Source organism: Dermacentor albipictus, chromosome 6, assembly GCF_038994185.2.
Source record: "Dermacentor albipictus isolate Rhodes 1998 colony chromosome 6, USDA_Dalb.pri_finalv2, whole genome shotgun sequence".
In the NCBI taxonomy this organism is placed as follows: Eukaryota; Metazoa; Arthropoda; class Arachnida; order Ixodida; family Ixodidae; genus Dermacentor; species Dermacentor albipictus.
This window is the reverse complement of record NC_091826.1, coordinates 6,601,275-6,619,353: the sequence shown is the minus strand read 5'-3', so window position 1 is coordinate 6,619,353 and position 18,079 is coordinate 6,601,275. Positions and strand designations below refer to the sequence as shown.

At 48.8% G+C, this 18,079-nt stretch overlaps 1 protein-coding gene across 1 annotated transcript in view; it reads right to left on the bottom strand.

Moving 5' to 3' along the window:
* Window positions 1-7,447, bottom strand: part of LOC135901420 (protein DEK-like) — a 133,206-nt gene extending 125,759 nt beyond the window's left edge. Inside the window, exons 1-3 of the mRNA XM_070539836.1 lie at window positions 7,415-7,447; window positions 6,804-6,872; window positions 3,685-3,775 (exon numbers count right to left, since the gene is read on the bottom strand). Coding sequence (XP_070395937.1) covers window positions 3,685-3,775; window positions 6,804-6,848 — 136 coding nt within the window. The 5' untranslated portion in view covers window positions 6,849-6,872; window positions 7,415-7,447. The remainder of the gene's footprint in view (window positions 1-3,684; window positions 3,776-6,803; window positions 6,873-7,414) is intronic.
* Between the last annotated feature and the right edge of the window lie 10,632 nt (window positions 7,448-18,079).

Genomic DNA, 18,079 nt, shown 5'->3' with positions numbered 1-18,079 from the left:
CAATCTGCTAGCGGTGCAGTTGGCCCGGTCCATTTGTGTTTAGGCGGGAGGGGCAGCACAGAGCTATGGGCGCAGCCCATTCATGTTTGGAGGGGTGGAAGGGCGAAGGGCGAGAGCCGCGCGGAGATGGCTGGAAAATGAGCGCGCGGCGGCTGTTGGAGCAGCGGCCCATCGTGCAGGTGGCTCGAATTTCTGATTTTCTTTTTTTCTTTTCAAGGATTTTGCATCTTACTACATTTCGGCTTGGACACCCAGCAGCCAGACTTCATTGTTATAACCGATAATGCAGCATCGGGGCTTTCTAGTAAGCGGGTTATTTCACCATGGAAAACATACAAAAGTTGATGGTGCAGCAGCTTCTCATTGTTATAACCGATATATTGTTAAAACTGGTAGCATTATAGGTGAGTTCGACTGTATGTCACAATCCCTATTTTTGGATATCTGGCCATTTTCTCTGCACAAAAAGTAAAAAAGCCCTAGATGAAACCTTGCTTAGAAATAGATAGCTTTAGCAGATCGTTCACCGTCCCCTCTGCTCAGACAGGTGTATGTTAATTTGCAAACAGCTGCTCAGCGGAACACTAGTAATGAACGCATGCACTGCGCTAAAACCAGCAGCAAAGCATAGAATGTTGTCCATTTTCTGCTATGAAACCGACTGAACAGAACATGAGGGTATGTTTACTACTTGGTTTTTTTACCATCGCAAAACCAAGATGAGATTGCATTGCTAGCACCTATGGCAGTTGCCTTTGTTAAATAAGCAAAGTCAACGCAGTTCACGCAGCCACCGGTGCACGTGAGGTGTGAGTGGAGCAAAGCATAGGAAAGGCTCTGCCGAAACTGTCAAAGAAGGAGGAATAAACGTTGCTTGTGCGAACCAGTAAGAAAGTGTCGTTTCTTTGCCCTAGGTGGACGGCCCTCCCAGTCCAGAAAGCCATTGGCTAATGCCGCAGCACGGGCCTTGTCCACCAGACTTTGCTATCTTCCAGGCTCTGTGCCGTTAACGTTTCCTTCCACGTTTCTTGGATGGCTTGTAGCAGTTCTGACGCTTCATCTGAACTGTTTTTCTCACAGTGTGGGCATACTAACACCATGTGTTGGAGGGTGTCCAGTAAATCACAAAATCGGCATTGGTATGATAATTTCATGAGGCGCACCCAGAGCATAATTCCATGGTCATACTTATTCGTTTGTAGTCTTTGGAGAGTGGTGGCTACTTCCTTGCTTACTTTTTGATGTGGTAGTGAATAATGCCTTCTTTCTAGTCGGTAGTGCTGCAATACTATGGGGTAATTGACTGGAATGTCTTCCGCCCCAGTTGCTTTCCAGGGCCCGTGAAGCAGGAAGTCCCGGCTGGCAAGCTCTCAGGCCGCAGGCAGCATGTGCTGCTTCGCTTCCTGCCAGGTGTTCATTGCCCGGAGTCCATGCAACGTAGGTTTTGGGGGAGTTGTCTTATTTCTTTTAGAATCTATACTTCTGTGGCAGAAATCCGGCCTTTTTGTAGGTTTCTACACACGGTTTGTGAGCCGCTCCTTACAATGGACACGTTATGTTACAGTTGTACATGGCGTTGTTCGTTGGATTCCTGCGATACAGCCTGCCTGCAATATCCAGCACCTGCAAGACTAACCTGCGTACGATTCAGAGTATTCAAGCCCAAGCCCTTAAGATATGTCTTGGCTTACCACGCAGTGCATCAACGGCTGAAACCATTGCCCTAGCGCAGGATTACCCGATCACGACGCACATAACCGTTGAGACAATGCGTATGCATCTCAGGCATTATGCTAGGACCCCTTCCCACCACTAGGCGAGCCTCACTGCTGCAAGGCCCTGCTCGACATTTAGCGGTATTGTCAGTGCACATCGTGCGTCGTTTACTTCAGGGTACGCACCTGCGGCCAAGCCAGCGTTTCCTCCGTGGTGTTTGAGCCGTCCACAAGTTGAGATAATGATTCCAGGACTACAGAAGAAGACAGATCTACCAGCCCCTGCTCTAAAACAGCTGAGCTTACTTCTTCTGCATGAAAAGTACAGCAACCACATGCACATCTATACCGATGGATCGACTACGTCGTGCAGTTCTGGTGGTGCCGTGGTTATACCAACGCGAAGAATGACACTGCGGTTCAAGACATCGCATGTCACGACCTCAACGGCGGCAGAACTAACGGCCCTGCGTCAAGCACTGAAATTCATTGATTCGGAAAGACCCAGAAAATGGGCTGTGTTCTGTGATTCAAAACCGGCATTACAGTACACGCAGTCAGTTCTCCGACACGGATGTCATGACCAATTGACATACGAAGTCGTGAAACTTCACCATGATGTCCAACAAAAAGGTCACGAAGTCATTTTTCAGTGGGTACCTGGCCACTATGGAATCAGTGGCAATGATTCCGCCGGTAACGCTGCTCGCACAGCTCATCAAGAAGAGCACAGCGTTCCGATTCCGCTTTCGAGGACTGACGCTGCAAGGCAGCTTCGACACCTGGCACGTAGCCTCACAGTGACCGAGTGGAACTGACACCTGACACAACTACATCGCCTAAACCCCTCCCTGCAGCTCCGACTTCCACCCGGACTTTCTCGACGTGAAGCTACGCTTCTCTGTCGCCTTTGGCTAGGAGTTGCCTTCACAAAGGCATACTCTACATTAATTGGAGTGACTGACAGTGCAGCATGCGAGGTCTGTGGCACCGAAGAAAACATCGACCACCTGCTGTGCCACTGTCCAAGATATGCCCTAGAGAGACAAGAACTTGCCAAAGCTTTCAAAATCTGGACAATCAGCCGCTTTTTGTGCAGGTGCTGCTGGTACACCGCCCCCATCGCCCCCATCGCCCGTCGGCCCATAAAGCGGTGAAGGCGCTTTTGTGTTTCTTAAGGACGACAGGTTTGTGCGACCACCTGTGACTATTAATGCAATTTCTGTCAAACCACACGCGTCAGCGAACTTGCCGCAATTTCCTTCCCTCCTCTCTCCCCCTGTGATCTTTGCTTTCCCCTTTCCCATTCCCCCGGTGTAGGGTAGCCAACCGGACGTTATTCTGGTTAACCTCCCTGCCTTCTTCTTTTCTCTTTCCTCCCCCGCTTACAATGGCTGTGTCCTTGCATGTGGCAATGCCGAGGACGATGGCCACTTCCTCTGCCGTTTCTGGCTGGTATGGTGACAGTGACTAACTCATTCCTTTGGTTGTTGGTCACATTAATTGTGTATGCTCTTCTGCCTGGGTACTTTTTCACAACTGTCTATTTCTTTTCCCTTAGAAGCAATAACTAACTCGGGCACAATTAAATACATCACGAGTTTGCACAGGAGATCCAATGTGACATCTGGTTTTCATCGTTGTGTCATTTCTGACTTGCCAATCCTCTTAAATTATGGCAAGAAGGTCTCATTTAACATTTCTCGAGTCTAATCTACGAAATTGGCAGAATGCATGTATCATTAGTGACTCTCTAATTAAATCTGCCTGTGACATACAGGCACAAAATTGCTGCCAAACTTGTCAAGAATACTACAATAATAGCTCACAGCTGCAGTGAAGAACACTTTTCTACTAAATTTGCAACTCAAGTTACTGCATTGCCGTGGTGCTAAATTTTGCATCTGTTGCACCTCTACATAGCATGCACTCAAAAGGCACCCCGAATGAGACTGATGAAAGCACTTACGCTTAGGCTCCTCATCATCACTGCTCTCCTCAGCAGCAGAGTTTCCATCCTCCTGTTTGTCCTCCGGAGGGGTCTTCTCTTCTGATGCAGCCTGAATGTTTCAAGAAGTGTTCTGCTAGTGAGTCTATGTACCTCTCCATGCCGACATGCCGTGTTGGCAAATCGAAAATAACCTTTTTTTTATTATTATTATTATTAAGGCAGCTTTGCCCAGAGTGCCTAGCAGTGGCATCATAAAGAAACTCAATAAAATGGCCTTAGAAAACAGCGAATGCTGACAGCCAAGAATCAAGACAGTACTGGAGAACTGTTACTTGTAATTCTCTATTTATATTCCTTGGTTTCAGTTTGAAGTAAGATGAAGCCCTGTTAAAATTATTCACTGCATTAATTCTCTCAATTCTTTATCACAGCAACCTCCGTTGTTGGCTAGCAATATTCTTTTCACGTGAACTGATGAAAATGCAACTACACACCATTTCATACCTAGAAGGCAATGCTACAAAAGCTACAAAAGTAGTTCAGTAGCCTATGTTTTGCAATGCAGTTGCTTTTATCTGCAACGCATTCTAAAAAATAAACTGCTTTATATACAGCAAACTCTCAGTAGTATGAACATCGGTTTAACGAATATTTCAGGATACCAAACTTTTAGAAAATGCACGGAAGTTTTCCTATGCCTTCAATGCAAAAGTATTTCAGTTAAACAAATTTCTGAATAGCAAATATTTCAGTTTAGCAAACTTGATCAATGGACCCAGGCTCATTTCTGAAATCAGTTCAACGAAGTTTTGCGCTCTGCAGCACTGGTGTAGCCAATGCCCGCCGCCCCTAAATCACCCCTCCCATGGTGGCCATGCGCAGTGCAAGTGAGCTGGTTACCTGTCCTGAACTATCAGGTCTGGAATTTGTTTCCAGTGTTCGTCCAGAAGAAGAAGAGTGCAACAGGGAATGTGCAATAGCAGAGGCATATTCAAATGCTGTAATTCTAGCCGAGGCTGTAGGATGTCGTGGAAAGTTGTGAGACCATGTCTCGGCAAGCGGCTGTACCAGAGGAAGTGCACAGAAACATAGATTCTCTGGACAGCTTTGTTCCTCTTTGCACTTTAAGAGCACCAGAGCAAATAATTTAATTTTTTTCAAAATGAGACAGGCAGCAACATAACTGTTCGTGTATATTGATACATAACTCCATAAATTGCATTTCACACTTTTGACTATGTCTGCTGTTCCATATTCTAGTGAATATTCAGTTTAGTGAACTATTTTCTTGGGTCCCTTGAAGTTCACTCAAGTGAGAGTTATTACTTACAGATGCGAATTCAGGTAAAATTTCATATAACTTGTGCACTTTTATATTTCCAGTATGTGGTGCGCTATGTTTCGGTTGTGAATGCACGTGATGTGCTGAGGTGACTGGTTGCACCAACAGGTCACTGATCGTTTGGTGGTGAACACGACCAGTCCTTCATCACCATGTAATCAACACATATTTTTTGACATAAGTATGACACTTAATTCATGACACATGCCTATATCTTTCTTTCGTAGATGATGGACTTTTTTTTTTTTTGTAGCAGATGCAAACAGTAATAGAAACGTTTCATAGTGTTGCCTGCTATGTATGAAACCGAGTGTAGCTGTGTTTCTCCCCCTTTTTAGTTTCGTGAAATGGTGCTTAGTTGTAACGATAGCACTGGCACTTGCTGCATTTTAGGACTTAAGGTGCAAGTCGCATAACTGGTACTGGCTAGCAGTCAATGTGCTCACTCGGTGCACTAGCCACCCGAGGTCAAGTACCGAGGCATGGTAGGATCTACTCTTTTAAGCCCACAAGTCATATCACTTACATTCGACACTGTATATCAGTTTGAGCCAGGGAAGTCTCCACAACCGCTATAGCTATAAAATTAGCACAAGAAGAGCAGAAAGTCTAGCTAGATTTTAAATATATGACTATTTGCTCCACACGGTGATTAACATCGTTTATCAGAGTATGTGACAATGATGCACACTTCTACACAACAATGGACGTGTTACAACTATATTGGAACTCTACTACATTGGAAAAAATGAGTGCAGCCAGCTTATGAACGAAACCCTGCAGCGGAAATAAAAAGACGGCCGCACATAGTGCGCACAGCTAATACAGAAGCGGTCGCGGGAAACAAAAGTCAATATTCCCGCCCACGGAGTAGATCTGATGACGAATTACCGAACTGGATGGCTTAAAGTGCTAGGACAGCGCTGCTCAAAACTAAGCTCGTGTTTGAAGGTGCATACCGTTACCAACGGTGTCTGCAGCCTTTCTATACGTGCTCGAAGCGATTTATTTTAGCCAACTCGCGTTCCTAGATGCCGCTGTCGTTTTATTCTGACAAGGCACACATGTTTTCCACGCGGCAAACCGCGAAAACTGCTTAGCAAGAAGTTGCGCATTACTCGATTGCAGCTGCGTGTGCGTATAATCGGGCACTTAACAGTAGCGGCCCAACTTGCGCTTATACTTTTTTTTTTTTTCGGCGACACGTGGTAACACCACAATTCTTGAACCGGTGCGGTACTGGGTGAGAGCAGCGACGGTTATAATAAAGGATGCTTCCGCAATAAGCAACTGCGGAGTGCTGCTGCTTTAACATTAGGTCGCGAACAACTGTCTACACAAGACAGACAACGCGCAAACAGCGCAGAACACAATCGCGGAAGTCGCACTGTCGTCGCACTACCTGCATCATGCCAACAGGCGTTTGATGGAAGCGCGTTTCTACCTCCGCAGCGCTTTGGTAGCTCAACTGATGAGTGAGCACGACCACACACCGCTTTCTAATCCGGAGACTCAATGACCAATATCAAACAGAAACTCGGGTAATATAACGCGCCGCACAGCACGGCGAGGCAACGACGGACGACTACGCGCTAGGCCTAAGGAAGCTGCCCGCGCACAGCTCCTTTTGCCATTGTTTTTAACGGGATCTAGTCCTAGCACGAATCGCGTAAACTGCGCGCCGCCGGCCGTGTGGCTTCCGCTCCGGAACTCTGTCAGTGCGTCCCGCAACATTGATAGCGCCCGAAGAGTGAAAGCTGCTACGTATGCAAGTATCACGCTGCTTTTAACTCACATTTTTCACGTTGTTTTCAACCGGCACGCTTTCCGACTGCGACATTACGGCTGCACCCCGGTCTTCAAGCTGCATTCAAAATGGCGGGTAAACGAGTTCGCGGTGAATCCGACCAATCGCAAAGTCGCGCAAGCGGCGCTCGAGACAGCCAGCAGATAGGTCGAAAAGCTCATTTATTATCACTATACTTTCATTAAAACGCTTTCTGTCGTTGTATGTGGTGCTATTGCAATTTGAAAGTTTGTTTTCACTTTCTTGTATCAACGACGCCAGGGTTATAATGCAAATGCCCTTCGCAGCGCGAAATTTAAAATTCACAAGTAGGCTTGGTTACTGTTCTTTGCTCCTTATCCTGCAAAGCTGATAACTTTCTGCAAAACGTTAGATCCAACAAACATTCCTAGAACTAAGCTGCTTTTATTCTTCACTATTGAAAAATAATAAAGCGCTAAAGAGTAATCACGCTCCTATTTAATGCTGCAAACAAGCTGCATAATATTCGTAGATAGGTTAATCAAGAAAATATAGCAACGAATACATGCCAGGAAAGACCACGCACGAAAGTACCAAATGCCGCTAGCAAAGTTGTATTCTTGATTCCGCTATCCTACCTCCCGCGGTGGCGTAACGGCTGTGGTGTTGCTATGGTGTCTAGATAGGGGAGGTGTGATTGGTGTGATGACCGGCCAGGAAAACCTGACCCCCGTTCGCGTGAATGCCGTGGGGCGGCGCTGTTGTCAGGGGCGCCGTCAGCACGCGCGGCCGTCCGCTGCGTGTTTAGAGGGAATGCTGTAGTGGAAACGCATTTGACTGAGTTTTAGAAATTTTAGCTAATACTGCAGTCCCTTAGACATCGCAAAGATGGTATTGCGCTACGGTTATCATGCGGTTTTCGAATACGGGGTAACACAACCGAGTTTTCTGCTGGCAGAAAGCGAGCACGCAATTTAGAAATTCCATATTAAAGCCACTAAATCAGCGGGGAGCTTATCTATCGTAGAATGCTGTTTGCACGATTTATATGCAATCGTATTCTTTCTTCTCCGAGGTCAACGCGATAACTGCTAGGATCCCCCGGAATGTTCATTTTCGCCACCCGTTTTTTTTTTTTAGTTGTGGGCGCGTTATTACGTACGAAAGCGTTTAAGTTCGTTTACACCTGCCAAATCAGCATTAAACCATGACATACCTTGTAGTGCAACGTCCTGGAGTCATTTCATTCTCACTGCAATTCAAAAACCAGATAAACAAAAGCAACATGTTTCTGGAGGAGCAAACTATATTGCATACAGCAGAATGTACTTCCAATTCTGCTGCTTGTTTCACATCAGGCAAGGCTTCGTTCTTTTGCTTTTTTCTCATCCATTTCCTGGTTAAGGCTCTTCAAATGAAAGTGGATTCTGGTAAGGCAGAAAAACCTGACCACCGATTCTCTAAGTGCCAGGCAATGCTCCACACAACCAATTTGTGGCACATTTGTACTCGCTTTCTTGAGTATGCTGAAGGCAGCTTTAGAATGCAGACGCGTTCTGCTAAATTCATGAGTTAGCCTGCTTTCAAGAGCTTGAATCAGACGATACAATGACTCCGACGGGTAGAGAAGCCCACCCAAGTCCCACTCTTTGGAGGCATCAGCTGGGAGTTCTTTTGGGACACAGTCCCTCGGCACAAGGCAGGCATCCCTGCATGCTGCACAGCTAGTTGAGAGCACACGCTTCCTGGCCACGTATACCCTGCAATGTAGTATACCAAGCGAGCATCGCTTCGTTTTTCAACATAGTCCACATGGTCCACGACCACTTCAACAGCCTCCATGGGTAATACATCATCTTGTTTCTGATTTTCCAGGAGTGCCTCTTCCGCAGAAAGAAGGGAATCCAGAAGTCCTGGCGACACGCTTCCACCTCTAGGGCTCTTTGCAAAACTGTAAAAGCTCAAGCACCTGCAAATGTTGAAATTACAGGAAGCTGTTCAGCAAAATTATTTTTACAGCCAAAGATATACAAGTACCTGATGATAAGGATGAACTGAGCCGGGGTGGGGTGATCATTTGCACCACTTGCCTGCCGTACTATCCCAAACGAGCGCTCAAGGCAGTCTTGGCTCAGGTGCGACGTCATCAGGTATCTGAAGCCGACCTTTTTGGTTAAGTACTTCAGGAGGGCCTTTGTGGAATGTATTGAAACACGTAGCGGTTTGTCGGCCCTTGGAATGGCATGCGCCCACTTCAAAAACAGTTCTTGGCAAGTCGGCGCATGGAAAAGGGACACTTTTTCCGAACAAGATTTATAACCGGAATCGCACCATGGCACGAAGCACCACCTCTGAGTTTTTTTCTTTGAAGTTGAAGGCATCTTCGTCAGCCCACAGCAGTTATAAATAATCAGCACACGCAACAATCTGCAGCAAAACACACCGTGAACATCCGGCGCCCAGGCGCTGTCTAGCCGGACTCGCTGCCTTCTCTGCGCAGTCTCCGCGGAAATGCACACGGCGCCCCGGGCCGCAGCGCTCTGTATTGCCCTAGCGGCAGTCACGCGCAAGGGGATCACCCCTCTCTATGGGAAGGGCGCCGCGGTCATCACACCTCCCCTATCTAGACACCCTAGTGTTGCGCTGCTAAGCACGAGGCATGGTAAACATCCCCTGGTGGTCAAAATTAATCAGGAGTCCAGCGCTGTGCGTGCCTCATAATCAAATCGTGATTTTGACTCGTAAAACCCCAGAATTCGTTTCGCTGTCCTGTGGTCGATGTTCTGTGCGCGTCGCGAATGCACGGCCAGACTTTTCTTTCAAGAGGGAAGCGAGCCTTCCTTACTTTTATGGCTTTCTCTTTCACTGGCCCCCCGCGGACTCCAAGCTGTGCGCGAGAGAAAGGACCCCGCTCCCTCCGTTCGGTTCCTGAAAGAAACCCAGTGACGACGCTTCGGGGTGTCGGCTGTTGTTTCCCGTGCCTGGGGGCGGCGACGGGGATGGAAACCGCAGTTGGAAAAGCGCGGGACGGGCAGACTCGCCCCACCAGCCCTAGAGACCGGACCACTTTTTTACGGGGCTAAAACTGAACGTTTTGTGTATTTTTGACTTGCTTTTTTGACCTTCTCAGTGTAATTAAAGTTTGTTTTAAATGTTCAACTGCGTTCGACCCGTTATCTAGCTGGACAGCGGACGCTTTGATCCCGTCAAGTGCGATCCGCGAGGCCAGCATAGTAAAAAAGTGAAGTCGACTGCCATCGGCCGCCAACTCAACGTCCGCTGCAGTGGAATACGTCGCACGGCAAGACCTCCGGTTTGACCATGACATCCGCCTACTGCAAGGACACGGCATCGCCTACAAGTTGAGCAGCTGACGGCACACAGGGCATCGACAAGGTGGGCTCGTTTCAAATTTCATCGCGCAGCTTATCAGGCTTCACGGCATACGTCCGCTTTGAGTGAGATACGTCGTGAAGCACGCACGCAAAAATGGATCAGGACAAGCTGACGCCTGAAACGTCTCAAATTATGACAGCTGAGCATGAAGCTTCCACGGCAAATATTCGACCACAAAGAGCAACTACGTTTTCCATGAAAGCTAAAGAAACGTATGAAACGAGCCGCGAAGAGCACTGCCGGAGAATAGACGCTGCCTGGAAGAACGTGGAGACAGCTATTTTCAAAGTGTCATGTGCAAAAGAGGAAGACGTTAACAACGCCGCAACGCAGCTTCGCGCAAGCTATGAGCACTACGAACACGTCGCAGCCAGATACTCTACCTTCCTCGCCAAAACGAGCAGATCTGAAACCCAGCAGGAATTGGAACTTCAGAAAGCAATCGACGCAGATCGTTATGTGACTGTGAGCGACAGATTACGTGAGGCTTCAGAACGAGAACGCGACCGCTTACAAGAGGTAATGTCGCAGCACTCTCTATCGGCCCACTCAAGCGTTTCCTCGAGGTCACGACGATCGGGTTCGTCAACAATCAGCCTAGCCGCCGTACAAGCACGCGCACAAGCTGAAGCCGTCCGGGCCAGAGCAGAGTTTGGTCGCAGAGAGGCCGCGATGCGTATTGAGAGGGCAAGGATTGAGGCTGAATTGGATATTTTGCAGCATGAAAAAGAAGCGGCAGCTGCAAACGCCCAGGCGAATGCGCTCGAGGCAGCCGTGGAGCAGGATGGCGGGGAGCGCATGCGCACGCTCCCTCCTGTGGACCGAACGCTGCAGACTAGGAGTTATATCGATGAGCAGCAAGCCCTACGCAACTCTGCGCTCGCGTTTACTGAGGAGGCCGTTACCAACTCAAGCGACGACGTAAACAATGCTCGCACGTCACCGAGGGCCAACACAGCTGCGAATAATTCGATGTGTCTGCGAGCTGATGAACGTCCACCTGACTACCATGCTGCCCCTAACAACCCAAGTTTTAAGCATGCTGGAGCTACGAGTCCTCCTATGGACTTACGAGTTGATCCGCAGCCGCTTGTGAATGCCCCGACACACAACAGTTCAAGCTCAGAGCTAGCCGATGTCCTCAAATTCCTGTGCCGCAAGGACCTTGTTTCAAGCGGTCTTACCAAGTTTGATGATCGACCTGAGAACTTTCGCGCTTGGAAATCATCGTTCAAAGGTGTCGTCAGAGATCTAGGTCTTTCTGCCCAAGAAGAGCTAGACCTTCTCATCAAATGGCTTGGCCCTGAATCGTCAAATCAGGCTCGGAGGTTAAAATCGATGCACGTGGATGACTTTTCAACGGGCTTGAATGTTGTGTGGAAACGGCTCGACGACGTCTTTGGGCGCCCTGAGGCAATTGAGGATGCACTACTGAAGCGGCTGGAAGACTTCCCGAAGATATCTTACCGGGAAAATACCAGACTCCAGGAACTTGGCGACCTCCTGCTAGAACTCGAGGCTGCGAAAACTGACCCGTATCTTGCCGGTCTTGGCTATTTGGATACCGCAAGAGGGGTCAACAAAATTGTCTCAAAGTTGCCATCTGGACTTCAAGAAAATTGGATGTCGGCGGGGTCGAAATACAAGAAAGATCACGACACTGCATTTCCACCCTTTTCTTTCTTTAGCAAATTCGTTAGAGATCAGGCCAGCATGAGGAACGACCCGAGTTTCATCTTGCGTGCACAAAATGCGCCGTCTGAATTCAATCAGAGGAAGCAAGACAATGCTACCAAGACCACGCGGCAAAGATCGTCTGTGTCAGCGAGAAAAACAGAAGTGGATCCTGCTTCCGCCAAAATTAATCGAGATGCCACTGCTAACGAACAGCAACCGGAATCGAAGGACTTGAAAAGGTGGTGTCCATATCACAAGAAACCTCACCCTTTGGAAAGGTGTCGCGCCTTCCGTGAGAAAACCTTGGAAGAGCGGCAATCTTTCATAAAGAAGCAAGGGATCTGCCTACGATGCTGCTCATCCAAGAACCACATGCAGTGGCAATGTCAGGCAGTTGTGATATGCCTCATATGCGACAGCGCCGACCACGCCACAGCGCTTCACCCAGCACCGCCAACCTCAGAGCCGTCAAGGGCTAGTGGGTCTGATGACAGTACCACAGATGACTCAGAAAGAAGAGTCACATCTAGGCGTACTGAAGTGGCAAACGCTGACAACAGCACAAGGTCGTGTGCCAAAATCTGCCTCGTAGAGGTCACCCATGAGACTCAGCCTGAGAAGACACTTAGAGCGTACGCGATTCTTGACGATCAGAGTAATCGCTCGTTGGTTAGGCCAGAACTCCTCAACGATTTCGGAGTGAAGGGGACGCCTACGCAATACACGCTCCGCACTTGCTCCGGCAGTACTGAAGTGGTTGGAAGAGTCGCTCATGGTTTTTTCGTGCAGAGCATGTCAGGCGAACTCAAGTTTCCTCTTCCACCTCTCCTCGAGTGCAAGGCAATTCCAGAAAACAGAGAGGAAATTCCGACACCTGACGCTGCAAGGCACTACCCGCACTTGAAGTCAGTAGCAAATCACATTCCGCCTCTTGAGGAGGCTGGAATACTGCTCCTTCTTGGCCGGGACATCCTAAGAGCTCACAAGGTTCGTCAGACAATCAACGGACCCCACGACGCGCCGTATGCTCAGAAGCTCGACCTCGGATGGGTCATTGTCGGTGACGTTTGCGTTGGTCGAACGCGGAAAACGGGCAGCGTCAACGTGTTCAAGACCCATGTGCTGGACAGTGGGCGACCATCTCTTTTTGAGCCATGCCCAAGACATTTCTTTGTTAGGGAGGCGCCGATTCTCTACTCTGCGGATAAGGTCTCAAAAGATTTACGATTGGCAGCAACATTGAATGACAACCTGGCCCCGAATCTTTTCGAGACAACACAATTTGACAACCAGCGTGCTCTCTCCATGGAAGACAAGACATTCCTCAAGATAATGAATAGTGAATTCGCCCAAGACAAATTAAACAATTGGGTCGCCCCTCTCCCCTTTCGCACACCGAGAAGTCGGCTTCCGAACAACAGAGAACAAGCTCTGTCTCATCTGCTCTCGCTACGGCGTACCCTGCGAAAAAATCCTGAAACAAGGGAACGTTTCGTGAACTTCATGAACGAGCTCTTCATCAAAGGTCATGCGGAGGAAGCTCCACCACTTCACGTGGACGAAGAATGTTGGTATCTGCCCATATTCGGCGTTCACCACCCCCAGAAGCCTGATCAAATCCGAGTCGTATTTGACTCCAGCGCTCAGTATGAAGGGGTATCTCTGAACAACGTTCTCCTGACCGGCCCTGACCTGACGAATAACCTTGTGGGGATTTTGATACGCTTCCGGCAAGAACCAGTTGCGGTTACAGCGGATGTCCAGCAAATGTTCTACAGTTTCATGGTTCGCGAGGACCATCAGAACTACCTGAGGTTCCTCTGGTTTAAGGGCAACGATATCTCCAGAGAAATCATAGAGTGCCGAATGAAGGTTCACGTTTTCGGCAACAGCCCATCGCTAGCTATTTCAACGTATGGCCTTCGACGGACTGCCCAACAAGCTGCCCCCCGATTTGGCGAAGACGCCAGGAAGTTCGTTGAAAGAGATTTCTACGTCGATGATGCACTTAAGTCTCTTCCGAGCGAAGAAGATGCCGTTAGTCTGCTGCAAAGAACACAGAAAATGCTTGCAACGGCTAATATAAGGCTGCACAAGATAGCTTCGAATAGGCAGAATGTGCTGAAAGCATTTCCTCGAGAGGACCACGCCCAGGGACTGAAGAACCTCGACTTCGGCACAGACGCGTCGCTTACGCAGAGAAGTCTCGGTCTGCTGTGGGACATAGGCGACGACAGCTTCGTCTTCAGGGCTCCTCGTCAGGACAGGCCATATACGCGGCGAGGAGTGCTGTCGACCGTCAACAGCCTTTACGATCCACTAGGGTTTGTGGCTCCAATAACGGTTCAAGGCAAGTACCTTCTCCGTGACCTCGTGACGAAGGGTTATGACTGGGACACACCGCTTTCGGACGAGAAAAAGCAGAGATGGGACGAGTGGAAGAACTCTCTCCAGACACTACAGCACCTTCACGTGCGAAGAACGTATGCGCCAGTCTCGACGCTTGAAGCCGAAAGCAGGGACATTCATGTATTTTCAGACGCGTCCACAAGGGCCGTCGCAGCTGTGGCATACCTACGCGTGACTGACAAGCAAGGAAACAGACACGTCGGATTTGTGATGGGAAAGGCCAAGCTTGCTCCACAACCAGAACACACCATCCCAAGGCTTGAGTTGTGTGCAGCAGTGCTTGCTGTAGAGATGACCGATTCTATACTACGAGAATTGGACTTCCAGCCGAACTCGGTCACGTTCTACACGGATAGCAAAGTGGTCTTGGGTTACATATACAACGAAACAAGAAGGTTCTACGTGTATGTGGCCAACAGGGTGCAGCGGATACGTAGCAGCACGCAACCTGAACAATGGAAATACGTTCACACAGACGAAAATCCAGCAGACCACGCCACTAGAGCGATTCCAGCAGCACAGCTTAAAAGCACGAACTGGTTGTCCGGACCTGATTTTCTCTCACGACGAGAAAAGGAAGCACGGTCGTCGAGCTTCATCCTCTTAAATCCTGATGAAGACAAAGAAATACGCCCTGAAGTCTGCACTCTGGCGACGGAGGTGAACAGACGACAGCGACTCGGAGCTGAACGCTTTCATAGACTCTCGAACTGGAAATCTCTCACTCGTGCTGTAGCAAGTCTGATCCAGGTTGCCCATCGCGCAAAGAACGCATCACAAGGAGAGGTAGCTCCCGTTGAGGCGCTCTCCAAAGCCAGGCTCGTCATCATTCGCGCAGTACAGCAGGACGCATTTTATGAAGAGATATGCTGTATCCAGAGAGGAGAGCAGGTTCACAAGACAAGCTCGCTTCGAAAGCTTGACCCATTCTTAGACGCCAACGGCTTGATCCGCGTCGGCGGCCGCTTGAACAGAAGCGACCTTCCAGACGATAAGAAACACCCTCTCTTATTGCCAGGTCGGCACCATGTGGCGAAGCTTCTCGTGCGCCACCACCATGAATGCGTGCAACACCAGGGCCGACACTTCACAGAAGGAGCCGTACGAGCTGCTGGGTATTGGATCGTCGGAGGTAAAAGGTGCATCTCATCCGTGCTGCAAGCATGCACTTCATGCAAGAAGCTGCGAGGGCGCTTTCACGACCAGAAGATGGCTGACCTTCCGGCAGACCGAATCAGCACAGATCCTCCTTTCACGAATGTTGGAATCGATGTTTTCGGTCCCTGGATGATTGTCTCTCGCCGAACGAGAGGTGGTGTTGCAAACAGCAAGCGCTGGGCAGTCATTTTCACTTGCTTAAGCATTCGCGCAGTGCACATTGAGCTGATCGAATCAATGGATACGTCGAGTTTCATTAATGCCTTCCGAAGGTTCCTAGCAGTGCGAGGGCCCGTCAAGCTAATACGCTCTGACTGCGGGACCAATTTTATTGGAGCTTGCAGAGAACTTGGAATCAGCGCAGAGGGCATTCATCGCTCACAAATAGGCAAGTTCCTCAGCGGAAACGGCTGCAAATGGATATTCAATCCACCGCACGCGTCCCATATGGGCGGTGCGTGGGAGCGGATGGTAGGCATTGCACGTCGCTTTCTTGACTCAACGCTCATGCAGTCACGTCATCAACGACTCACGCATGACATTCTTGCAACCTTTTTGGCAGAAGTTGCGGCCATCATTAATGCCAGGCCCATAACTCCTACTTCGTCTGACCCCGAAGATCCCACAATCCTAACTCCGGCGACACTCTTAACCCAAAAACACGGAAGCGCATCTGTAACAACTGGGCAGTTAGATACAAGCAACCGCTACAAACGGCATTGGCGTCTCGTGCAAAACCTGGCTGACGAGTTCTGGAAGCGCTGGCGCACAACGTATGTCACTACTTTGCAACAACGCCGAAAATGGCAAGAAGCAAAACCCGACCTCAAAGAAGGCGACGTCGTTCTACTCAGGGATAAAGAAGCAACCCGCAACGACTGGCCCGTCGGAGTGATTACACGAAGCCTGCCCAGCGCAGATGGAAGGGTGCGCAAGGTCGAGCTGAAAACAGCCAAAGACGGGGTTGTGAAAACATTCTTCCGACCAACAACAGAAGTTGTGCGTTTGCTGTGACCGTGATATAGTGGTGGCGTCTTAACAACGGAAGACACCAGACGGGGAGTGTTCTGTGCGCGTCGCGAATGCACGGCCAGACTTTTCTTTCAAGAGGGAAGCGAGCCTTCCTTACTTTTATGGCTTTCTCTTTCACTGGCCCCCCGCGGACTCCAAGCTGTGCGCGAGAGAAAGGACCCCGCTCCCTCCGTTCGGTTCCTGAAAGAAACCCAGTGACGACGCTTCGGGGTGTCGGCTGTTGTTTCCCGTGCCTGGGGGCGGCGACGGGGATGGAAACCGCAGTTGGAAAAGCGCGGGACGGGCAGACTCGCCCCACCAGCCCTAGAGACCGGACCACTTTTTTACGGGGCTAAAACTGAACGTTTTGTGTATTTTTGACTTGCTTTTTTGACCTTCTCAGTGTAATTAAAGTTTGTTTTAAATGTTCAACTGCGTTCGACCCGTTATCTAGCTGGACAGCGGACGCTTTGATCCCGTCAAGTGCGATCCGCGAGGCCAGCATAGTCGATATATATCACGTGGGCCAGACCACTGCCTGCCAGTCGCGCCGTTGTATCAACGACCGCCTGAGGGAGCACGCAAATTATTTGAAGGGTTTGATAGGCAGCAATTTCGCCGTGCATTGTAACAATTGCAAGTGTGACCCGTCAGATCAAATTGCGTGAAATTACCGTGAGCAGAGCGCCCGGAAAAAACTTTAAGCCTTTTGATGTGAAAGCATTATGTGTGCCCCGTTACGCGAAAATCCGGCGTTGTAGTCGGCGGCGTGACCGAACGATGGTACCAAACATGGTCGACGGCAAATAGTAAAAGCACATAAAAAAATACTCGAATTGACGTCAAATTTCTCAGGGAGGTTCCGTAAACAAAGTAAATTAATACAGCAACAACTTGATGTGGGTTAGTTGGTTCATCTTGAGTAAAACTTGAAGCAGCGGGGGAAGACGAGTATCGAAAACAAACACAACAGGACGAGCGCTGTACGGAACAAGGAAGGCGGGTTCGTCGTGAAGAATTTCAAAGCAGTCCAATTCGATCCGAAAAAAACAACAAAAATCTGCTCTTAAGCTACTTGCAGAACTTAACCTTCAACCGTTAAAGAAGCTCACTAGCAAAGCAGAATCTCGGTCCCTGGAAGTGTTTTTTACGTGCAAAACACACAATCCGAACCACCCGTTGAGGGCTAAATGTATCCGAAAAGACGTCGTGGCAGTTGCACGTGGGACGCTTTTTGCAAGGCCATCTAAAGAAGCTGCCGGTGAATGACCCCTACCGAATGAGAAGTTCATAAGAATTTGTGAGTGATCTGAGGGGACCTTGAGCAAAACGAGAGCAAGGCAAAAGCGGGTGCCAGCGTTTCGACAAGTGGACTCGTCTTTTTCAAGGCGACACATACTTTCCTCAGCACAGTATATACCGGGTGTCCCTAGTTAACCTGTACCAATATTTAAAAAAAAAGAAAAAAAAACCGAGAGCTAAAGAGAAATCGTGCGAACTGCATAGTAGTGGCAGTCGTGCGTACTTACAGCCTGTATTTTTCATTACGAAGTATTAATTATTAATTGCTTTTAATTAGAACATTTTCTAATCATTGCTTGAATCGCAAATGAACTACATATATATATATATATATATATATATATATATAT